This window comes from Oncorhynchus mykiss, chromosome 22, assembly GCF_013265735.2.
Source record: "Oncorhynchus mykiss isolate Arlee chromosome 22, USDA_OmykA_1.1, whole genome shotgun sequence".
Classification (NCBI taxonomy): domain Eukaryota; kingdom Metazoa; phylum Chordata; class Actinopteri; order Salmoniformes; family Salmonidae; genus Oncorhynchus; species Oncorhynchus mykiss.
Window position 1 is genome coordinate 26,919,215 of NC_048586.1, and position 24,726 is coordinate 26,943,940.

The window sequence follows — 24,726 nt, forward strand, 5'->3', positions numbered from 1 at the left end:
TGCACGGAAAAGTTATCTGCATCCCACGGGAATCTGTGGATTTCCCATTGGATCTGAAAACACAAGCTGGATAACTAGGATAATAATAAGGATAATAACCCCAAAGTATGCATGTAAATGATTTTGGTCCGTCACGCTCCAAAAACACACTTCCCCCCCAAATGAGTTCAGTCCAGAATGATTTTCTGGATGGTGTCTGGGATGAACAGTTCAAAAGAAGACTGTCCTGCACATGGGTAACCGCCATCCGTCGGCCCTGGTTGCATCCTTATCACATTGGCAGCCATGTGTGGTGGCTCATTCCTTGGACAAGACCATTCAATTTCCAAAAAATGTTTACATCCATATTCTATATCCTGCTGATGGGCTGTCCTGGGGCTGGCTGAGGGTCAATCGCATCTTCTTCCAACTCAGTCAGACTCCAAATTGAGAGACATGATCCTGAATCTACAAAGTGGAAGATGCTCCTTCCACACTAGCTTCTCTCTGCAAAAATGATTTCTAAGGCCCTCTGAGCAGAGAATTTGCCATACTGATTGATTGTGGTGAGCCACACATGCAAAGCTATTTTATTTGTGTCCCTCCCTGGCTGGGGTAGTGTATGGGGAAAATACAGATATTTTTTTTTTTTAATAATGTGTTGTAATAACATTTCAGTTTCACTCACTACAAAGGGTAAGGAGTGTGAGAAAAGCGTGAGACAGCACCAATAACCTGTCTATGTTGAAACAGCAGGCCCAGGGAGGAGGGAGACGGAAGGCACAAAGCATACCGGTTTCATTTTTACTTGTTTTCACCTACACCCACACTTATTACCCTTGGGTCCTGAACACACATGTAATAATGTGTAGGGGGGGTGCACTCTGTGAAAATGTGTTCTTGTACATGTTCTTCACAGAAAATGAGCCAAGGCCAATAAGTCTCAGGTAGAATAGATTTTTTAAATCATTTAATTTAAACACTGAAAATGGATCCCACAGACCCGAACACCACACAAGGGGTAAGTGCACAAGGCTACATGTGTGAAAATGTAACATTCACTGAGTAACAAATAAAACAATCTCCCCTCAGTGTTACAGTATGTCAAGTTTAACACACAAGCAAAGCAATATCTTTGGGCTACAATGCTCATTATTACATTGTACACGTTCTGCCTATGTTGGCATAATTGAGCTCTTTCAGGCAGAGCGTACACCTGGCATCCACGTTATCGACAGAGGGAAAGTGTGGTGTTCCCGTCGCCTCTATTGGCATCCATCTTAAGCCAGGCCCAGCTACACTTGATCCCTGAATCCACTTATTTAAACCTCTACAGGATCGGTGGGTCCCCCACGGGATGGTTGAGATAATGTAGGCAAATGCGATTAGCATGAGGTTGTAAGTAATGAGAATTTCCCAGGAGATATCTGATATTGGCTTAAATTCTTAATCTAACTGCACTGTCCAATTTACCATGCTATTTTTTGAGGAGAGTGCACAGTTATGAACATAAAATTATATAAATAAACCAATTAGGCACATTTGGAACATAATTGCAATGGTTCATTGGATCAATCTAAAACTGCACATACACTGCAGCCATCGAGTGGCCAAAGTCTAAATTGCACCCCCGGCTGGAATACATTAAGGCCTTTCTCTTGCATTTCTTTGTATTATCTTTTACCAGATATAATGCGTTTTTTTTTCTACATTCATTTCACATTTCCACAAACTTAAGTGTTTCCTTTCAAATGGTACCAAGAATGTGTATCCTTGCTTCAGGTCCCGAGCTACAGGCAGTTAGATGTGGGTGTCGTTTTAGGCGAACATTTAAATGTGGCGGATCCTTAGCAAGCAATGCCTCTTTCACCCAATTCTCATTCTGAAAAGTAACTAGAGTGAAAACATTAGTTCATAGATAACTAACTAGTTAACATTTCACAGATTGCCAGGGTCCAGTGAGAAACTAACATTATAGCTTGAACGGCAAGGAGTCAGTTAATACTATACCTAATTGGTTCCTCTAACGTTACCTCATCTGATGTAACATTACCCAGCTGTCTGACTTTGGACAGCTAATTTTTACACCATAAACTAAGTTTGATAATGTTGCTCAACATTTCTCTGGCCAGCTAACGGATCATTTGATCCAGCTACTGTAGCCAGATAACAATTCTTGTTCCACCACACTTGCTCCCTCACCTCAAACTTTCCAAATGTCTGTTTTTTGGTTACAGCTCAAGTATGCTTCTTCACCAAATCAAAAACTGCCTTTCCACTCTTTCCAGAGCACGCGCTGATGCAGCAACTAGCAAGGTGGTTGGCTCTTCAGTCTCGTGCTGCATTCTGTTATATGAACGATTGGATGGGCCCAGGCCTTGGATACAGACATTATTACACGCATCACTGGTTATCGTACAGCCATTAGTGACCCAAACGCGCATATTAGACAAGCTGTTGGGCTTCGCTGGTCTCAACCCAGTCAATGTTCTGGTCAGACACGTGGACTGCCCACACACACACACACCTCACCGTGGACCCAATCTTCACTGGAGATTGGAGCATAAGTAAATCCCATTGATGTGCAAAAGTTTGAGTTACAGGAAGGAATAGGGTGGCTTTATTTCCTTCCACTTAATCTTTAGTCAGTTTTCACATACGAAACAAATACGCAAAAGTAACATCTTGCCTCATCTCCCCATCAGGCTGCGTCAGATCCCGGCCCATCTGTATAGATTTCCCTGTAAGGCCATCAAGGTGTGAGTGGCGGGCTTCAGACCCCTGCCTCTAACTGGAGAAGGAGCGCCTGTCCTACCGGCCAGAGTGGAGCATGAACCCTGCTGCACCGCATCCGTTACAGTGAGCAAGATCTGCCTTAGTTACCACCATCATATCAGTGTAAATCATAACAAGCTGGATACAATGACACGTTGTGGATTATTTGCATGCCCTGGCAACGGTGGTCTCTGTACAACCAGGGTGATGATGGCAGCAGCAGAAGTCTATGTATTGTGGTTATTCACCATATACCATTCAGCCAATTAGGTAATTGTGAGTTCTTGGTGCAGTTAGCCATCTCAGCCAATCATCTCAATGAAGTAAGTGTAGTTTTCATGATAATGGTGTTGTCTCAGGCCACTGAGCTGGCTGTGTTCCTGTATGAGGATGCAGCTCTGGTCTACCTGCCTCTGGTGGAGAAAGGACTGGCTGGCACTACAGCACAAGTCAAAAGGTGGGTTTGACACTCACTTAGGAGTGCTTTTCAAAGAAAGTTTAACATATGTGAACACTGCTCAGTTTGCTAGCTTGAACAATGTCAAGTCTTTCTGTAGTCTGCGTATGAAATCCAGTATATCTCACTTCTTTCTCCTTTGACCTCACCAGAGTTCTGAAGAACGTCTCCACATCACAGGCGTTTCCTGTTTGTTGTGCATTGAGATTTATGCTGCCAAAAAGATGAAGTACTTTGTGAACCATTTTATTTAAAGTTCCGTTTTTTTTTTGCAGAATGTGTAAAAAGGGCAGACCACTTTTCTAAATGTTTTACATCTGAAATACTGTCTGTATGAAGGGTACAGAAGTATTAGTTTAGTTTTTAAACTGCTTCACTGTTTTACTCTTAAAAACAATACCCGGATGTACTCACTGATTTGATTAAACATTTATTTTACCAAAAAAATACAATCAACTAAGAAAATAAATATGGATTAGACATTTTTTACAAGTCACTCATCACTACATTCAACTCAAACATACTAAAAACCTATGTCAAACAACTCACACCAACATAAATGTTCAACTGTGCTTCAGCTTTAGTTCCGATGACGATACCTCATATTGCATAAACAATCCTAGGGCCTGTTGTCCATGACAATGTTACCATCCTTGTCTTTAACTCTGAGGCGTCCGGTGGGGTAGCGGGTCTCCTGTCTGCCATCGGTATAGACTGTCTTCAACGTGCCATCTGGGTACTCCCTCCTCTTATAGTCTGCTGTGTGGATCTCCTTCTGGCCTGTGTTGAACTGGATCTCCTTACTGCCATCCCTGGAGGAGAACATGAGGACAGTGGTGAAAGATACAAGACAGAAAAAAACCTTAAACCACTGACTCCACGAAAGAGGCAAAGATTGGGCACTCCTCATCAAGAGCTTTTATCTGATGAGATGCATGCTAGAGTATGTAGGTGACGTATAGATATATAGACAGAGGCGTGAGCTCTGTGGACTTACAAGTTAACTTGTATGATGGTCCCGTCAGTGAGGACACTCTCCTCCCTCCCATCTGGATAGAGGTTCTTGACTGTCTGGTCAGGGAATGTGATCTCCTTCCGGCCATCAGGGAAATGCTTCTCTGCAGAAAGAAATGAGGACTTACACACGTTTAAAGCAGCACAGTGATGAAGGGGATCATTTACGTTTAATAGTAAAATAACATTACTGTCAAATAGATGCAATCAAGTCTCACCAGTCTGGTTGTTGGGGAACTGCAGAACCTCGATGCCATCAGGATAGGTGGTGTGAGTGGTCTGGGCATCCGCATAGTAGTAGATCTGTAAGAGGACTATATTAGTTGAGACACTTACACATATCTGGGATTCATGCAAGTCTAATATCCCAATAACACCACTGAATATGAAAGGTGTTGCCAGGGAAGGGTCACTGTCAATGACTCACCACTCTCTGGTCAGCCATGACCTGCTTGATGTCCCCGTTGAAGAAGGTGACTTTGACTGTCAGTCCGTCCGCTGACACCTCCTTCCTGGTCCCATTGGGAAAGATGATGAGTCTCCCTCCACAGGGCAGAACCCTCTCCATCTAAGACAATAACACATACCCGAGTCAATGGAAAGCACTTTGAGCTCCTGGAAAAGCACTATAAAAATCCAATCTATTAGCGAGACAATAACAGCTTTGAGTGACAAACTGAATTCTGAAGTATTTTCACAGAATTTCCTCCCAATCCTTCTCGTCCCCCCTCACCTTTCCATCAGAGTGGGTGAGGACATCTTGACCTGGCTCTTGTTGCTCTTTGACCTCTGTCTCAGTCTGCAGACCTCGAGCTCTCTGTGTGTAAAGCCAGACAGTCTACATTCAGACACTGCAGCATACCTCAACAACAAAGGTGGTGTATACACACAGATCCTATTAAATTACTAATAGAGTTCTAATAAGTAATTATATGGGTGTATAGCAGTGTTGAGCCATGTCATGGCAGTGCTTTCATTAAATAATCAGATTCCAGTGATTTAACTCACAGGGGACAGGTTGTTTGAGTGGTCGTGGCTCTGTGCTGGGTGATGGCTCCTGGTCAAAGATTCTGGTCTATCCTCTGAGCTGTAACTGTGTGCGGGGCTGGGTGCTGGTGTAGGGCCTGACCTCTTCAGGATGCCCCTGATACCTCCTGTTAGACAGACAATGTAGAACAATATCTCTACCTATAACTAAATACAAAATATTTACCTCCCTTTGTTGAATCCATAGTAAATCTCATGATCAGTCCATATTCAGGGATGCAAACTGGTGAGGGCCCAAAAAGGTGACACTTTTTTGTTGTTGTACTGAAACATGCAAAAAAATCCCTGCTTGCGGGAAATGCAGGTTTTACCTAATTGAACAAAGAATATGATCTACAGGATCAGCCTGTGTGTACAATAGTGGTTAATGTGAACCTAACTCACTGCTAAAAAATGTAAGGAGAAGCATTCCAATGTTATGTTGCCTAGACTTTACTGCAAATGACACTCAAGTCTTGAGAAAAAAACAATACACTAGTATTGCTGTTAGCCATGACAGCCTTTATAATAGAATGCTTGTGACCACACACACACACACATCTAAATATTGCACTTAAGTAGAAATAGAATGAAAACAGGCATTCTATTTTTGCTCTATTATAGTGGCCACTATAGTTGACATCGATCAAGCGCACAAGGCTACAGGTGTGCAAAAATAACATTCACTGAGTAAAAAAAAAATGTACTAAAAAAAAATGTACTAAGTGTTACTGTCAAGTTCAACACAACAAAAGCAATATCTTTGGGCTACACTGCACATTACTACATTGTACACTTTCTGCCTGTGGACATCTGTTCTACAATGTGCCAGCAGAGCATGATACCCTTTGTTGGCATAATTGATCTCTTTCAGGCAGAGAGTACACCTGGCATACCCCTTTTTATCCACTATATTGAGAGAGGGAAAGTGTGTGGCGTTTCTTTCACCTCTATAGTGGCATCCAGCTTAAACCAGGCCCAACTCTAGCTACACTTAACTGTTTAACAATCAATGCCTCATTTTCACTCAATTCTGTCATTCTGATCTAATTAACTTAGTGTTCTGTAGAGGGAAAATAGTTCACAGTAGTTATTTCGTTAGCTAGTTAACATTTCACACAGATTGCCAGTAAGCAAATAACACATTATAACTTGAGGAACGGCAGGGAGTTGTATAACGTTGCCAGTTAACACTATAGCAAATTGGTTACGTTAGGTTACTAACGTTTGCTCATCTGATGTTGTGACATTAGCTAGCAAACGTTAGTTGTCTAACTTTATTAACCAGCTAATTTTCACCCCAAACTCAATTATTTGATCAGTTAAGTTGGCTAATGTTGCTCAACATTTCTCTGGCAAGCTATTATGGATAATTTGATGCAGCTAGCAAGACACTTAACAGACACTTCCGACCTAGAATATGTGGACATCTATAAGTACCTAGGTGTCTGGCTAGACTGCAAACTCTCCTTCCAGACTCATATCAAACATCTCCAATCGAAAATCAAATCAAGAGTCGGCTTTCTATTCCGCAACAAAGCCTCCTTCACTCACGCCGCCAAGCTTACCCTAGTAAAACTGACTATCCTACCGATCCTCGACTTCGGCGATGTCATCTACAAAATGGCTTCCAACACTCTACTCAGCAAACTGGATGCAGTCTATCACAGTGCCATCCGTTTTGTCACTAAAGCACCTTATACCACCCACCACTGCGACTTGTATGCTCTAGTCGGCTGGCCCTCGCTACAAATTCGTCACCAGACCCACTGGCTCCAGGTCATCTACAAGTCCATGCTAGGTAAAGCTCCGCCTTATCTCAGCTCACTGGTCACGATGGCAACACCCATCCGTAGCACGCGCTCCAGCAGGTGTATCTCACTGATCATCCCTAAAGCCAACACCTCATTTGGCCGCCTTTCGTTCCAGTACTCTGCTGCCTGTGACTGGAACGAATTGCAAAAATCGCTGAAGTTGGAGACTTATCTCCCTCACCAACTTCAAACATCAGCTATCTGAGCAGCTAACCGATCGCTGCAGCTGTACATAGTCTATTGGTAAATAGCCCACACATTTTCACCTACCTCATCCCCATACTGTTTTTATTTATTTACTTTTCTGCTCTTTTGCACACCAATATCTCTACCTGTACATGACCATCTGATAATTTATCACTCCAGTGTTAATCTGCAAAATTGTAATTATTCGCCTACCTCCTCATGCCTTTTGCACACATTGTATATAGACTCCCCCTTTGTTTTCTACTGTGTTATTGACTTGTTAATTGTTTACTCCATGTGTAACTCTGTGTTGTCTGCTCACACTGCTATGCTTTATCTTGGCCAGGTCGCAGTTGCAAATGAGAACTTGTTCTCAACTAGCCTACCTGGTTAAATAAAGGTGAAATAAAAATAAATAAAATAAAAATACTTGTTCCACCACACTTTCTCCATCACCTTCTCACCTGCCTCCGTGGTCAGGCTTCTCACCTGCCTCCGTGGTCAGGCTTCTCACCTGCCTCCGTGGTCAGGCTTCTCACCTGCCTCCGTGGTCAGGCTTCTCACCTGCCTCCGTGGTCAGGCTTCTCACCTGCCTCTTCGTTAATGTTCAGGGGACGCGCTACTGTAAATTAACTGGCAAACTGCCTTTCTATACCTCTTTCCAGAGCGCGCGCGCACTGATGCTGTAGCTAGCAGATTGGTTGTCCTTTCTCTCTACAGTCACGTGCTGCATTCTGTTATGTGAAAGGTTGGCTGAGCCTTGGATACAGCCAGTACTGCTCAAAACGCGCATCACTCGTTCGGATACAGCCAGTAGTCATCCAAAGCCCCCCCCCCCCCCCCCCCCCCCCCCCCCCCACACACAAACTGTTCTCATCGGACCTACAGGAATGTCACCTATTTTGGATTCAAAATGGCTAAATTTCGCAGAAAGGTGACTAGTTTGCATCCCTGATAATGCAGCTACCTTCCTTGTACCTTGAGTGGTGGGGCTGTGTCCTGATGGGCTGCCTTTAGAGGAGATGCTGCTCTGTGGTTGGCTGCTCCTCACCGTGTCAGGAGGACTCTGAACAAACAAATACACACTGCGTTAGGGTTGTTATCCTGAGTCCGGCACAGGACAGAGAATTTAACCACCGCCAGAACACAAACAAACTGGAAAAATCACAAGAAAGTGGTAGTAGTGAATTTGTAAACTCACTGCCAATTTGAGGCACCTGGCTTCAAGAGCAATGTAACTGTCCAACGGCCTGGATCCCTCCCTCCCCCTCTCCTTCTCCCTCCTGTCGTTCTCTCTTTCGCTGTCTGTCCCAATCTTCCTCCAGGTGCTGAGGCGTAGTTTCTCCATGGTGCGGACCTCGTCTTTCAGGTTGCTGTTGTCTGAGCTCAGGGAGTCTATCTGCTGCCGGAGACGATTATGTGTGGTGGACCAGCGGCTCTCTCTCCGCTTCAACTCCTCCTGCAGGAAACTCAGCTGCTTCTTCATGGCCTGAGGGCGACAGGGCAGGGTTAATGGGGGTTATAAGACCTCTTCAAAATAAAGGGGGAAAGTGTCTCTCACCTGGATCTCGTCACGCTCCCTCTTGTCTGGTATGGCTCTGGCGGCAGAGGCATGCCTCTCAAACACCTTGCGTTCCTTCTGCAGCTTCTTGGTCTCCTCCCTCTTGAACTCCTCAAACTTGGCCAGCTCCTCAGCCTTGCGCTGCTCAAAATCAGCACACTCCTTCCTGGAATAGAGACAAAATCTGTTTGTCAGACACTTTTATACCCTAGATGAATCCATTTAATATACATTTTGTAACAATGCTTTGTATAGAACCATAGATGGGTGGGTTGTTTAGCAACAAAACGCAGAAAAGAAACGAGGTTGGCTAAAGCCCTATTTGGACAGGATTACTTTTACTGGTGGTCGGATAATGTAATTATGTGCACAAGCAAAAAAAACACCACTCCAAATGTTTCCTCCAAATATTCATTGAAAATGTAAATACATTTGCACAATGAGTCTCAAATACATTGTTACATTTGTTAGTTGGTTAGCTAGCTAGCTATTTGTTCTTGCAAAAAGAGTCAAAGCACCTCAAAACAAGATATTGTATCAATAACAAGATGCAACGAGGTGAAATAAGCCACCTACGATTCCCCATATGGCTGCCTCTTGTCGTTGTTGCTATCGATCTGACCTTCTAGAATCATAAAACCACACAGCGTTCTGCCTCTGCGATGTGTGCGCATTGTTTTTGTGAAGTTGTCAGGCAAATCCGTCTATTGAGGGAAACCCTGCCCATTCCAGTTCAGACTAAATGATTGTTACCGGAGTTTCTCCTGGTTCTTTTCGTTCTCCTGTCTGAGTCTGGCCAAGGCAGCATTCTCTGTCCTGAAACGTTCAATCTCCAGCTCCAGCTCCACCAGCCTCTCCCTCAGCTGCCTGGACTGCTGCTGGCCTGACCACACACACAATACAAAATAGTTTTATGCTGGTGCTACCAACTTTAGAGAAAAAGTCAGAGCCCTGCTGTTGATGTACTCCATTGAGTTAAGAGTGTATGCACTGTCTCACCTGATCCGTCCTCAGTCTTTCTAGGTTCTGGTGGAGAAGGGGCCTGGGTTTTGGGCTTTAGCGAGGGGAACAGCCTGGCCATGAGCTGGGAAGCGGGAGGAGGATCTGGCTCCTGGTTGGCTGCTGTGATAACAGACATCCTCTCCAGCTCCGTCCCTTTGGCCACAGCCACCTTTCTCTTCAGTGTCCTCTCTGAGGGTGAAATGTCATTCACTGTTGCTGTGGAAGTGTGTCGGTTTCCTGTTGCAGCGCCTCTTGTTCTGCTGTCGTCCTCAACGATGCTGCCAGCCTCCTCCAGGTCGTTCCAGGTGTCATCATCATCAAACACCAACAGACCCTCGTGGTCCCCATTTTCTCTGTCCTCCAAAAGGGTGGAGTCGTCAAGGTCACTCTGCCCGCCCTCCTCTGCCTGGCTTGAGCCTCCCTCTCTGTCCTGATATGACCTCTTGTCGTATGGAGGGTTGGATGCGGGGAGCGGGTTTTCCCAGAGGTTGCTGGAAACTGTAGTCTGGTATGACGGTTGAGCTACTTCCTCCCGATCCCCGAATTCAGAGCTGCTGCGGAACAAGATGTCAGAGATTTCCTCATGTTTGCCGTCGCTCACTTCATCTTCTTCCTCCTCATCAGTGGCTTTGCTGTTTTCCCTCATTACCCTCACAGCAGATACTCCTGGTGATTCAGATGAGCTGGTCCCTGTACCTTGGCCACTTCTACTGGTGCCCCAGCTGTGAACCCCTTTAGGCAGCGAGGGGGATTTGATGGGCGTGGAGGAGAGGCGTCGCGGACGGCTCCCCCTGCTGCCCTGAAGGGGATGTTGCTGGTCCAGCTGCAGCACCTGTAGGTTTACATTTAAATGTATTAAAGCAACAGTGTAGCCTAAATACTCTGTGGCCGGTTCAGTGTTTCCACTGCAATTATTTTGCTGTGGAGCTGCAGCACGGCAAAATCGTTGACACCACACACCAAAAATATTTCTGCCGAGGCGCACTTTGAAGATGCTAGAACAGACCATATTTCATTTTTTTTTTTAAAGACACTTTTTTACTTTTCCTCTGCAAACAAAAACAGTAATTTATAGAAAAGTATTCTTATGGTGTCAGATTTGATCTATTTATCTAGTTGGCTTGTTGTGTGTTATATGCGAGATAAATATTTATCTCATGGCGCATACATCTTGTAATTGCCATAGGGAGGGAAACAGCAACAATTTTTGCAATCGAAAACAAAGGTTTTATTGCCATTTTTCTAAAAGAGGGTGAACCATTTTAAACCCAGAGTTTTTAGCAGTGGCATGGTTATATGCATGTTACCTCTACACAATTAGCAGTGAGTCCATAGGGGAGACTGGAGCTAAATGTAACACCGGTGAAACAGATAATATTTTTAGTTGAGCAAGAGTAGTGGCAACAAGGGGGAGAAATGGTGATATGAAGTTTGTGAGAAGTCCAGGCAGGGGACATATTACACCAGGTGGTAAGTTACCTCAACAGGTATAAAACTACATTATATACACTGTGTTTATGCATGTTTTTGGGGACATATAATTCATCAATAGGATAATAATTAGTTAAAAGATCACATTTGGGATCTGGCTAATGATTATCCCAATAGGGTAAATGCAGATAGGCAACCCCATGCTTCAGCCTATTTATTTTCACTTTGCGGCATCTGTTGAGCTACAGGTACATGTTTTTTGCTAATGGCATACCTGATAACATGGACCATGCATAGGCTATATACATATAGATATACACACATGGCCCAATATGCTAAAATAATTCAACACCATTTTACAAATGAGTTATTGGGCTCATTCTGGAGGTGGAAATGTATATTTTAGGTGTCAGTTAGGATACTTTTACTTTCATTTTGGCGTAGAATGCCCCCCTCCCCTCAACAACCTACAATATTTTTCCAGAGGAAACACTGGGCCAGTTTTGGTACACTACCTTGTTTCACAGAAATGGTTTGCTCCTACAGACAGTGAGTCACATGGCTTGCTATATAATATAAAGAAGTCTGACAGGCAGAGGCATTCAGTTACTGTTCGATTGAATTTTAGAATGGGCAAAACGAGTGACATAAGCAACTTTGAGTGTGGTATGATCATCGGTGCCAGGCGTGCCAGTTCCAGTATCTCACAAACATCCAGTGTCTAGGGATTACAGAGAATGGTGCGACAAACAAAACATCAGTCAGCGGCATTCCTGTGGATGAAAACAGCTTGTTGATGAGAAGTCGAATGAGAATGGCAAGAATCGTGCACGCTAACAGGTGGGCCACAAACAGGCAAATAACGGCGCAGTACAACAGTGTGCAGAACGGCATCTCGGAACACACAACTCGTCGGTCCTTGTCATGGATGGGCTATTGCAGCAGATGACCACACCGAGTTCCACTCCGATCAGCTAAAAACAAGAAGCGGCTCCAGTAGGCACGAGATAACAAACACTGGACAATTGAAGAGTGGAAAACATTGCCTAGTCCGTTGAATCATGCTGATGGCTGAATCAGGATTTGGTGTAAGCAGCATGAGTCCATGGCCCCATCCTGCCTAGTGTCAACTAGAGGTCGACCTATTATAATTTTTCAACGCCGATAGCGATTATTGGAGGACCAAAAAAAAGCTGATACCGATTAATTGGCAGATATATATATATATATATATATTTGTAATAATGACAATTACAACAATACTGAATGAACAATGAACACTTATTTTAACTTAATACATAGAAATAAAATCAATTGAGTCTCAAATAAATAATGAAACATGTTTAATTTTGTTTAAATAATGCAAAAACAAAGTGTTGGAGAAGAAAGTAAAAGTGCAATATGTGCCATGTAAAAAAGCTAACGTTTAAGTTCCTTGCTCAGAACATGAGAACATATGAAAGCTGGTGGTTCCTTTTAACATGAGTCTTCAATATTCCCAGGTAAGAAGTTTTAGGTTGTAGCTATTTTAGGACTATTTCTCTCTATACCATTTGTATTTCATATACCTTTGACTATTGGATGTTCTAATAGGTACTTTAGTATTGCCAGCCTAGTTGATAGGCTTGAAGTCATAAACAGCGCATTGCTTGAAGCACAGCGAAGAGCTGCTGGCAAACGCAGTAAAGTGCTGTTTGAATGAATGCTTACGAGCCTGCTGCTGCCTACCACCGCTCAGTCAGACTGCTCTATCAAATCATAGGCTTAATTATAATAACACAAATATGAGCCTTAGGTCATTAATATGGTTAAATCCGGAAACTATCATTTCGAAAACGTTTATTCTTTCAGTGAAATACGGAACCGTTCCGTATTTTATCTAACAGATGGCATCCCTAAGTCTAAATATTCTTGTTACATTGCACAACCTTCAATGTTAAGTCATAATTACGTAAAATTCTGGCAAATTAGTTCGCAACGAGCCAGGTGGCCCAAACTGTTGCATATACCCTGACTCTGTGTGCAACGAACTCAAGAGAAGTGACACAATTTCCCTAGTTAAAATAAATTCATGTTAGCAGGCAATATTAACTAAATATGCAGGTTTAAAAATATATACTTGTGTATTGATTTTAAGAAAGGCTTGTTTATGGTTTGGTACACATTGGTGCAACGACAGTGCTTTTTTTTGCAAAAGCTTGTTAAATCATCACCCGTTTGGCGAAGTAGGCTGTGATTCAATGATAAATGAACAGGCACCGCATCGATTATATGCAACGCAGGACAAGCTAGATAAACTAGTAATATCAACCATGTGTAGTTAACTAGTGATTATGTTAAGATTGATTGTTTTTTATAAGACTCCTTGCTGCACTCGCATAACAGGTAGTCAGCCTGCCACGCAGTCTCCTCATGGAGTGCAATGTAATCCGACATGATCGGTGTCCAAAAATGCTGATTACCAATTGTTATGAAAACTTGAAATCGGCCCTAATTAAATCGGCCATTCCGATTAATCAGTCGACCTCTAGTGTCAACAGTACAGGCTGGTGGTGTAATGGTGTGGGGGATGTTTTCCTGGCACACATTAGGTCCCTCGATACCAATTGAGCAACGTTTCCAAGAATTCAGCCTGTTCTGGAGGCAAGGTGGGGTCCGCCCAGTACCTAAAACTGGCCACTGAGTGCATGTGAAACATACATAAAATGTTATGCAATTCATTATAAAAAAAGACAGGTAAAAAAGCATCACAAACCTTCATGACAAAGGATGAGTTGGAGGAGAAGGAGAGTTCCTCGGCTGCCTGCTCCAGCAGCTCAAACTCCCCCAGCTCCACACTCTCCTTCTGACGGTCACAGTCCCAGTGCTGCAGCTTCTCCTGGAATGACAGCTCAAAGGAATACTCCGGAACACCTGATTTTCCCTCTGCTGCTCCATCCGGTCTCGATGGACCACTTCCATTCCTTTGCAGTGCTCCAGTCCTCTCCTCAAGCCCAAACTGTTTAGTTACAGCTGCAGGAGTTCTACTCACAGGTTGAGAAGTCCCGCCCACCTTGTTACTAATCACCTCCATTGGCCTTAGACAGTTAGTCATCTCAATGTTCTGTCTCTGATGACTGCCCAGGACTCTGGGCCTCACTGCGGCCAGCTTGTCTGTCTTGCCTTCTGGTCTGACACTGTCCAGAAGAGGTGAGTACGGGTCTCTTGGTCTGTTCTCCTTGTTGAGCACAGCAGTCTTGCGCTGTACGGGGGGGGCGCTGACTGACCTTCTGGGTGGGCTCTGAGGTCCAACGGGTGCTGACCTTGGCCTGGGGATCTTTTTGGGGTCCCCCTCTGTTTGGCATAGGGGCTTTGCTTCGGTTGGTGAATCTGGAGAGGCCCTCCCCTCGCCTCAGGAAGGCTCTCTTGGTATTAGCTCTCGGACTGGCTCCCTCAGCTGCCTCTGGGCTCTGTTAGAGAGACAGCTTAGCATTAGCAATGTTCCATGCAAAACAAAGGGAATGGTACTGCAGCTCCAAAGACCACCATACCTTAATCAAACTCAACTTGTCATTTGGTTGAGCTACCATTTTATTTGATCTACAGCCCATTTTTAGTGTAGTGTAGTGAAAATAGGGTTGGTCTCTGACCTGCTGCTGCTGGGTGGTCTTCAGTCTCTGTTCCTCCAGTCTCAGCTGTTCCTCCAGGAGCGCCTCAAAGGTCTGCATCTGCCCCCCTATCCCTGGTTTAATGGGTCTGGAGATGACCATAGACACGGGAGCACACAGCCAAATCAATGATTTGTATTCTATGCTGTCAGTTAACTGAGAATAGTGAAATAAATCATGTTTAGACATTTCCATCTCAAATATGAAGTTAAACATGTACCTGTCCTGTGAATCTAGTTCACAGTCATCTCCTCTGTATGCTTTGTAGTCTTCAGTCATGGAGGGAGCAGAATGGGAAGATAATGTGACTTCCTCATCCTCATCACCACCCCTATCATCAGCATCCCCATTCAGCTGATTACATTTGTGTGGATTGCTCCATGATTCTGTCCCTGTTTGAGTACAACAGAGGTTAAGTCAATCATGCAAAAGCCCCTTTAAATGCGTTTAGGCACCGGAGCACTTTTCCTACCCAGTATTTGGTCCTTTTCCTGCTCCTGGCCCCTTGGAGGCTGCTGGAATGTAGGCCCCCGTCTCCAGAGCTGGGATGACGCAGGCCCTTGTGGGGGGCCTATAGGGAAACTCTTGGCTGCTGGGGGTCTGTGAGAGAGTGGGTAGCCCCCCAATAGAGTGTTCTCTCCCCAGTCTGCTCCCGTCAACTTGGAGATCTCTATGTAATCTGTGAGAAATCACACAGGTCTTGTCTAAATCAGGGGTGTCAAATTCAATAACTGGAGCTACCTGCTCCATACAGCCTGCTGAGCAATAACACAGTGAGTGGAGTGTGTTTTTCAGTACCTGCTCCATCCTGCTGAGCCACATGCACCATGCCCAGTAACCTTTGTTGCTCCTCCTGGAGACTGACAAGTTCCTCTAGCTGGTGGGCTTTCAGCTGCTCCTGCATGTGCTGCTGCCACTGCCTCAGCTGTAACACAGCACATACAGTACCCATAAGCACCGCTACAACATTAGACGTAGGCCTACCTATCTGGAAGTGACAAGCCATTCCAAACAGTCATCATGATCTCAAATATTTTATGAAGCCATTCAATACTGGTTTCTTACCCGTTCGAGTTTGAGCATTAGGGGTAGGTCCTGAGACTGATCTACAAACTTCTCCATACTGTCCATCTCTCCAGGTAATGTCAACCCTTGAGACGCCACTGTCTGCAGTCCAGCAAATTGTCTGTCAGACAAAGTCCTATCCACTGGTAGCTGATTCTGTTTTCTCAATTCTGTCCCGGACTCAGCATCATGGACGAGGGAATTGATACTGAGGCAACTGCTGCTACTGGAGACCGGGAGGGGAACAAACTGAGAGGCGAAGGAGTCATTCACATCCCGGGATCTCCAGACAGAGCTGTGTCGAAGAGACTCAGCCAGGTCCGGGGAGGGGTTCAGGATAACCCCGGCACAGGAGCTGCTCGTCGTCCATCGGTCAAGGAACTTTGTTTGGGACTGCTGAGCCTGCAACCCAGCTGGAGATGACATGACTTGCTCTTCAGACAGGGCTAATCCGAGATTAGAGCAGATTTTAGAGACAGGTCAAGAGTAAAACAGTGTGACCCATTCAGCATGCCAGATCAAGTGCCTGGTTACCTAATTTAGCTAATTATACCACGTCACAGTGTGGTTATGCTTTGCCTACAGAAATGTACAGTTTAAAAGGACAGTTGTTAGCAACAGTTTAATACCTGTACTGTAGTTTGCTAACAGTGCATTTCCACATCATGACAATTTACAGAGTAACGTTAGTCGCAAGAAGTTGTACATCCCTGAATAGTAAAGTACCTGTAACTAGATAGTAATATGACATATTGTCAAATAATGACATATAGTTTATAGTGTTAAACTACTCAAAAACAGCTTCGTTAGCAGGCAAACGTTACCTGTCATTGTATTGACAACGCCTTGGTTTGGCTAACTAACGTTAACTAGTTGCAAACTAGCAATCTTGCAACAAAGTTTTACCATTGCAGGAGAGTAAGACAAAAGTTGTGCTTTGATATTATAATGATAGACACATAGCTAACATACATAACGTACCTTGTTTACAGACAACGAATTTACGTATTCAATGTATTTTCAGTGTTTGAAGACAACAAATGGGAGATTCGAAGTATACCGCCATCCCAAAACAAAGCCCGCGAGGGAGAAAAATAGGACAAGTTGCATTTTGGGTAATGTAGTACATGGCGTTGAAATCCAAGACCAGGAAGTGGTTTTCAAAAAATTGCCATTCGTCAACAGGGCATTTCAAGACGTTCAAATGCATTTCTGGAGGATGTACTGGAGTCCCAACTAGCGGTCCAAACACTTAAAAGACCCTCAGCCCTCAAACTACGTGGACACTTCTGATGACGTACCCTGACGTCTGACGAGTATACGCTTGCATGGCAAGGGGCGAGGGAGGAAGGAATTCATTTTAAATGGACCGCCCTTACCCGGAAATTCGTCACTCGTTCATCCCGTGATGATTGTGTTTTCAGCTTCTTTTTTTCCTGCTGCTCTTCCTTCTGTGTGTTTTGCGCCACAGACTCTGGGTCAGTTGTATCTGTCTTAACCTGCCGTTCTCTTTGTATCTAATTCAAAGACACTGGATCAGTCAGAGCAGCAGGGGGATGGGATCTCCCTCTCCCTGGAGGAGCATCTCAATGCCCTGTGCCTCCTCCGATCCCTCGGCCCGACCCCAAAGCAACTGTGTACTCAACTGGAGCAGATTCTCCTCCGATCTTTTCCAGGACACCCACGAGAGCACCAAAGTGATGTCAACCGCCCTCTACACCCAGTCTGTCATGGAAAGAGCAGGTGTTCTTAATATTTTGTATACTCTTGTATGTTTTACATATATTGGATTTGCAAAAAGTCGGATGAAATTTTAACCCCAGGATTATGTCATCATGGTAACCAATTTTCAACAGAGAAACCTTGTATAAAATATGTAGAATTTCAAGGTTTTACTGCAAACCTACAAAGCATTACATGGACTTGCTCCTACCTATCTCTCCGATTTGGTCCTGCCTTAAGTACCTACACTACCGTTCAAAAGTTAGGGGTCAGTTAGAAATGTCCTTATTTTTGAAAGAAAAGCACCTTTTTGTCCATTAAAATAACATCAAATTGATCAGAAAATAATCAGCAACCATCACTCCTTTGTTCCAATGGCACATTGTGTTACCTAATCCAAGTTTATCATTTTAAAAGGCTAATTGATCATTGGAAAACCCTTTTGCAATTATGTTAGCACAGCTGAAAACTGTTGCTCTGATTAAAGAAGCAATTAAACTGGCCTTTAGACTTGAGTATCTGGAGCATCAGCATTTGTGGGTTCGATTACAGGCTCAAAATGGCCAGAAACAAAGACCTTTCTTCTGAAACTCGTCAGTCTATTCTTGTTCTGATAAATTAAGGCTATTTCATGCAAGAAATTGAGAAGAAAATTAAGATCTCGTACAACGCTGTGTACTACTCCCTTCACAGAACAGTGCAAACTGGCACAACTGAGTAAGAGGACTAGTACATTAGTGTCTTCACAAGTCCTCAACTGGCAGCCTCATTAAATAGTACCCACACAACACCAGTCTCAACATCAACAGTGAAGAGGCAACTTCTAGGCAGAGTTCCTTTGACGCAGCCGTCATACCGCTCAGGAAGGAGACGCGTTCTTTCTCCTAGAGATGAACGTACTTTGGTGTGAAAAGTGCAAATCAATCCCAGAACAACAGCAAAGGACCTTGTGAAGATGCTGGAGGAAACGGGTACAAAAGTATCTATATCCACAGTAAAATGAGTCCTATATCGAAATAACCTGAAAGGCCAACCAGCAAGGAAGAAGCCACTTCTCCAAAACCCCCATTAAAAAAAAGCCAGTCTACGGTTTGCAACTGCATATGGGGACACAGCTTGTACTTTTTGGAGAAATGTCCTCTGGTCTGATGAAACAAAAATATAACTATTTGGCCATAATGACCGTCGTTATGCTTGGAGGAAAAAGGGGGATGCTTTCAAGCCGAAGAACACCACCCCAACCGTGAAGCACGGGTGTGGCAGCATCATGATGTGAGGGTGCTTTGCTGCAGGAAGGACTGGTGAACTTCACAAAATAGATGGTTTCATGAGGAAGGAAAATTATGGGGATAAATTGAAGCAACATCTCAAGACATCAGTCAGGAAGTTAAAGCTTGGTCGTAAATGGGTCTTACAAATGGACAATGACCCCAAGCATACTTCCAAAGTTGTGGCAAAATGGCTTAAGAAAGTGGAACAAGAAATGGAACAAGAAAGTCAAGGTATTGGAGTGGCCATCACAAAGCCCTGACCTCAATCCACTCTGTCAGGTGGAATGGGCCAAAATTCACCCAACTTATTGTGGGAAGCTTGAGGAAGGCTACCCGAAACGTTTGACCCAAGTTAAACATCCACAGGTGGGGGTTGTGCTTACAGCCCAACACCGTGCAGGACGTTTGGCATTTGCCAGAGAACACCAAGATTGGCAAATTCGCCACTGGCGCCCTGTGCTCTTCACTGATGAAAGCAGGTTCACACTGAGCACATGTGACAGACGTGACAGAGTCTGGAGATGCCGTGGAGAACGTTCTGCTGCCTGCAACATCCTCCAGCATGACCGGTTTGGCGGTGGGTCAGTCATGGTGTGGGGTGGCATTTCTTTGGGGGGCCGCACAGCCCTCCATGTGCACGCCAGAGGTAGCCTGACTGCCATTAGGTACCGAGATGAGATCCTCAGACGCCTTGTGAGACCATATGCTGGTGTGGTTGGCCCTGGGTTCCTCCTAATGCAAGACAATGACCTCATGTGGCTGGAGTGTGTCAGCAGTTCCTGCAAGAGGAAGACATTGATGCTATGGACTGGCCTGCCCGTTCCCCAGACCTGAATCCAATTGAGCACATCTGGGACATCATGTCTCGCTCCATCCACCAGCGCCACGTTGCACCACAGACTGTCCAGGAGTTTACGGATGCTTTAGTCCAGGTCTGGGAGGAGATCCCTCAGGAGACCATCCACCACCTCATCAGGAGCATGCCCAGGCATTGTAGGGAGGTCATACAGGCACGTGGAGGCCACACACACTACCGAGCCTCATTTTGACTTGTTTTAAGGACATTACATCAAAGTTGGATCAGCCTGTAGTGTGGTTTTCCACTTTAATTTTGAGTGTGACTCCAAATCCAGACCTCCATGGGTTGATAAATTTGATTTCCATTGATCATTTTTGTGTGATTTTGTTGTCAGCACATTCAACTATGTAAAGAAAAAAGTATTTAATAAGAATATTTAATTCATTCAGATCTAGGATGTGTTATTTTAGTGTTCCCTTTTATTTTTTTGAGCAGTGTATATATATATATTTCCTGAGTAATCTGAATATTTTGTTCCTATATTTGAAATGTACTGTAACTTTGCCTGTTCCTGAAAATGACAGGCATCTACTAGGTGCTGCTATAATGCCTTTTTAAATCCATTTAAAATCAAATTTATTCAACACCAAAATATCTAACAGACCAAGAAGGAAGACAACTGTTTATCAAGTGCCACACTTTTCTTAATTTGTGCCCTTGAAAACTAAACTCAGAATCAAACTGAAAAACATTTTGAAATTCAGGAAGAAATGTGGTAAGTATCAAAGAAAATTTCAAAGTGGAATTTCATGTTTTTATTAATGCCATCATTTCTCAAGTGCAAGATGCGTTATGGTATGCTTAGATAAGTTAATGAAGTGCCAAATGAAAATAAAGAGCTATACAAGGTACAATTAAAATATTCATAAATCATAAGGAGTAATCCTTAGGCATTAGATACACATGTATGAAGAGAGCTGTACAAGGCAAGACGTAAAAAACACCAAGAAGAATTATGCAAATATAAATCAGGTAAATGTGCATATGAAGAGAACTGTGCAAGACAACAAAAAACATCAAGAGTTATGCTTAGATAATAAGGTAGAGCTAACAGAGATCTTTACAAGGCACAAAATATAAGAACTATTTCAAAACAAAGTATTAGCCTAGATACCACATAGATTAACATATTTTGAGCACACAGTCTGCCTAACTGGAACTCATATACTACCCTTGGCAGCATATGTAGGAAATAGAATGCCTTCAGTTTAGGGATAACATCAGCACAGAACTTCACATCAATAGGCACATCAATAACAACCAGCTCGGACAGAGCCCAGACAACAGTTTGCATATCTCCAGTCCTGTGCAGAACATGCCCAATTGCTCCTGCACGTAGTACCCACAGGCTCCATTATGTTGTAGCTGAGGAACTCCATCCACCAGCTTCACGTCGAGGAGTTTGCCAGAGACTCACACTTCACTCAGAACAGGACATTTTAATTTCTAGAAGTTCTTGAGAGTTTAACACTCCATCTGTGGGCTTGCAGAAAGACATGGCTCCTTGACACACTACTGTGCCTCTACTCTCCAAACTAAACCCACAGCTCTCCATCCATGTGTAGGCCACCTGCTCGTTTTTCTTGCCATATGTGGTTTCTGAGTTTCCATGGAACCTGGGGAAGAGATGCTCCTGCACAAAGTGGTCAGGATTTGTTGAGGTGCGCACAGGAACATTCTTTACTGAGCTTGCAGTGATCTGAAATGTAAGTGTGTCATACCATGCATAGGAGGCACTCTGTGCTTTAGTAACCTCATCCAAGCTGGCACATTTACACTCCTCTAGCTTAACATAAAAGTCATAAAATTACAAGCATTTCTGACACTGTGTTGATGCCGTGTTTACTGTGTGGCTGCTGTTGGAACATGATGACTGTTTGGTTTAGCTTTGATGCACTTGTGCAGAAGGCTCCAAGTGGAACATTGGCCCCTTCCAAACTCTTCTTAAGTACGTTGTGGGAGTGGTACGCAGGGGTTTTAGGTAGAGATGGAGAAGCGGCTGGGGTGCTGTCAGAGAACTCAAAAGATCTCGCTCAACCTTTTGAGCTAAATTCCACTGTGTCCCCAAATTCCACTGGCATTGCTCATCTGTACACCCCAGTCAATCCTCCATACACGGCATTCTGCACCTTCAATAAAAAATTACTGTTAGAATAGTCAATTACAGTACAGAACACTAGTTTACATGGAGTTCACAGTTGACTAGTTTACAGTTTTGATAAGCTGATCTGTAAAAAAGTCTGACCATTAAGTGTCTGATCACAATTAAAAATAAAATAACATTCTACCTTGAAGCAATGTGTTGAAAAACAGATGGTAATATGCAAATTAGCGCATATTTAAGGACGGGTTGCCTCATTTGCATTAAAAAAAATATATAATAATAACTTTCAGTCTGATGAGAGTAAAGAGAGAGAAAAAATCCCTATTAGCCTATGGTTCCCGAATTTAAGCCAATAGAAGGCAACACAACATTGTATAAGGGCGTGGCGTGTTAATGGGGCGTAGTCGTGTTATTCTTCTATACAAGGAAGTTTACAGTTGCTAGTAAAGATTGTCGTACAGTAGCAAAATACGTGTGAGTACAGTTACAGCCACCTGTAACATATAATGTAAAGTTATCTTCACTGTAAGACAGCCACAGTAACGGACACCTACTTACGGTAAAACAGTTACATATTTTCTTTATAAGTTTGAATCTATAGCATTTTTCCAAAGATATTGATTTTACTGTGACTATTGTCGACAAGTGGGCTATTTTACTCAACTGGTTATGCACTGATATTAATTTCAGGTAGCTGACTGAATTTCACCCAAGTTCATTAGAAACTTCCTTCCCCATGGAGTGAAGTTTAGTCAGCTAGTTGCATAGCTGTCTACGACAGGGGCTTATTACGGTTTCGTTTTTATGTGCTCACAACCATGTATTTGTATACATTTGATTGATAGCCCACATGTATTACCATTAATTATCCAGGTAGCGAGAACACACATTTTCAACCTGACAAAAAGCTAAAATATCTGTTGTTACACTCGCACTTCCGCATCTGTAACAGTCCAAACATGTTATTTTTTACCCCCACAGCCCTTGCGCTGCCACTTTCTCTCGGGAATCCACGTTGAAACCGGATGCAGTTTGATTGCCATCCTAAATGGAGGCCCAATTCACTAGATTTAGCTCGAGGGAGCGAGTGAACAACTTTTGTCACTTGCGGGGTTGTTATGACCCACACTTCAATGCAAACTAGTCACATTGGTGGCGGTGAAGTGTCAAATGTAATCAACAAGGCTGCATTTTCGGCATGTCAGAAAAAAGTATGACGCTAGCTTATATACACACACTGATTTTAGCGTTGGCAAATTGGCTTAGTCTCGTAGTGAGCAGCATATAAAACGTTGCTCCATTCATAAACATTTGTTTGCAATTCTGAAATGTATTGGAATAAATTACCAAACTATAAAACTAGCTAGCCAGCTCTAGGTAACTGTAGCGAGCTAGATACGTTAGCTTCCTAGGTACATTAATAGCTTTAGGTTAGTTGTTTTTAAACTCAACTTCAAGATTTCCACCAATGACGTTGCATCTCTGATAATCACGCTCCCTTGCTTGGGCAAGGGGCATTTGAGGTACACTGATGTGACGATGTAAAACGTTTAGGGCCGAGGGCTGTTTAGCTGCGTTTCAACTCAGAAAAGTCACATCCTTGTCCACTTACCCTCGCCTTATGCCCTTAGGGGAATCCCCGTCACCATCTTGGACGTCGGTCCAAACAAGGGAAGTGTACAAATATGTTCACTTCGGGCCTGAAACCCCCCCATAATTTAATTCGCGTTCATTGTACATCCGCTAAGAAAAGTCCACCGAAACGTAAAACCTCAACGTCAATATGGACGTCAACATACAAGTGTAAGTAAACAGGTTAGAAATTGTGCTTCTAATGCACATGACGGCATAACCAGGTCTCATAAAAGTAATTATGTTTTTCTTTGGTTAGCTTTTGGAAATTGTAGAAATAACAAATTTTCCTTCAGAAGTTCCAGCTAGGCAGGATAACGTTAGCTAATTCATTTTCTAGCTATCATACAGTAGGCGTATATTAATAATTATATAGTTACTATAAGTAGACATGCAATCATAATTGACTGTAGAGCATATAATGCATCTACAAGCTACCAGTGGCTGAAAACAATGAACGAGTGACGAATTTCCGGTCAAGGGCGGTCCATTTAAAAATCATCCTTCCTCCCTTGCCCTGCAAGTGTATACTCGTCAGACGTCATGGTACATCATCAGAAGTGTCCACTTAGTTTGAGGGGATAAGGTTAGTCTGTTAAGTGTTTGGAATTTGAAATCAGGTGTGTGTGTGTGTGTGTGTGTGTGTTCAAACTGGTCTCAGAACATTTCGTATTATTCTGTACGTACATCAAGAGACTCCACTTAGTATGTTATGTTTCGTATGGTATATATTAATTTGTTGATGTTCATCACCGATTTTGTATGATATGTTACGAACTGCAATTTGTAATATATGTTCCGATTTTCTAAAAACGTACAATATTTTACAAATTTGCAAAATGTATGATATGTTACGAATTCAAGCTAGGTGGCTAACATTAGGATTAAGGTTAGAGTTAAATTAAGGAGATGGGTTAGGGGAAGGATTAGTTTAAAGGGTTAATGGAGTGTCTTGGATTTACAGACAGAATAATATGAAATGCTCTGAGACCCGTCCGGTGTGTTTGATAAGACCATGTCATAAAGGTTTTTCTCTCCTTCAACAGCTATGGCTCTGTTTGACAACTGTTTTGTGGTTTTGGAGCTGAAGAATTTGCCTTATAAGGAGAAGAATAGGCTGAAGCTGGCAATAACAGAGAATGGGGGCAGCATTTCCTATGTGATCAATAAGCAGGTCAGGT

The 24,726-nt window shown here is 43.4% G+C and overlaps 3 protein-coding genes and 1 long non-coding RNA gene across 10 annotated transcripts in view; 1 reads left to right on the top strand and 3 right to left on the bottom strand.

Moving 5' to 3' along the window:
* Window positions 1-3,625: 3,625 nt before the first annotated feature.
* On the bottom strand, window positions 3,626-14,632 carry LOC110501658 (centromere protein J). The gene is made up of 12 exons (XM_021579369.2): window positions 14,001-14,632; window positions 9,812-10,646; window positions 9,566-9,695; window positions 8,813-8,978; window positions 8,453-8,740; window positions 8,230-8,317; window positions 5,234-5,379; window positions 4,959-5,042; window positions 4,653-4,793; window positions 4,444-4,528; window positions 4,209-4,329; window positions 3,626-4,023 (listed from the first exon to the last, which is right to left on the bottom strand). The coding sequence occupies exons 1-12, from the start codon at window positions 14,337-14,339 to the stop codon at window positions 3,831-3,833; spliced, it is 2,616 nt and encodes an 871-aa protein (XP_021435044.2). The 5' UTR covers window positions 14,340-14,632; the 3' UTR covers window positions 3,626-3,830.
* LOC118943583 (centromere protein J-like) lies at window positions 14,306-17,470 on the bottom strand. Of its 2 annotated transcripts, none has more exons than XM_036959006.1 (7): window positions 17,337-17,470; window positions 15,958-16,403; window positions 15,691-15,817; window positions 15,365-15,571; window positions 15,113-15,284; window positions 14,875-14,980; window positions 14,306-14,694 (listed from the first exon to the last, which is right to left on the bottom strand). In XM_036959006.1, the coding sequence occupies exons 2-7, from the start codon at window positions 16,381-16,383 to the stop codon at window positions 14,341-14,343; spliced, it is 1,392 nt and encodes a 463-aa protein (XP_036814901.1). In that variant the 5' UTR covers window positions 16,384-16,403; window positions 17,337-17,470; the 3' UTR covers window positions 14,306-14,340. The 2 variants fall into 2 exon arrangements, with proteins under 2 accessions (XP_036814901.1, XP_036814900.1); XM_036959005.1 differs by lacking the exon at window positions 17,337-17,470 and adding an exon at window positions 16,939-17,314.
* Window positions 17,471-17,476: 6 nt separating this feature from the next.
* The window catches only part of parp4 (poly (ADP-ribose) polymerase family, member 4), a 30,629-nt gene continuing 23,379 nt past the window's right edge, over window positions 17,477-24,726 (top strand). For 4 of the 6 annotated variants that reach the window (XR_005038804.1, XM_036959000.1, XM_036959002.1 and 1 more), the window contains exons 1-2: window positions 17,477-17,700; window positions 24,592-24,719. Coding sequence is in view for 5 of the 6 variants with exons in the window: in XM_036959000.1 (XP_036814895.1) it covers window positions 17,514-17,700; window positions 24,592-24,719 (315 nt within the window). In the remaining variant the exon portion in view is untranslated. Of the gene's footprint in view, window positions 17,701-22,283; window positions 22,473-24,591; window positions 24,720-24,726 lie in introns of those variants that run through there. The other 2 variants (XM_036959004.1, XM_036959003.1) reach the window with 2 other exon arrangements.
* Window positions 20,546-24,014, bottom strand: LOC110501659. The gene is made up of 2 exons (XR_002470233.2): window positions 23,526-24,014; window positions 20,546-21,938 (listed from the first exon to the last, which is right to left on the bottom strand). It is a non-coding gene; the product is annotated as an uncharacterized LOC110501659 (long non-coding RNA).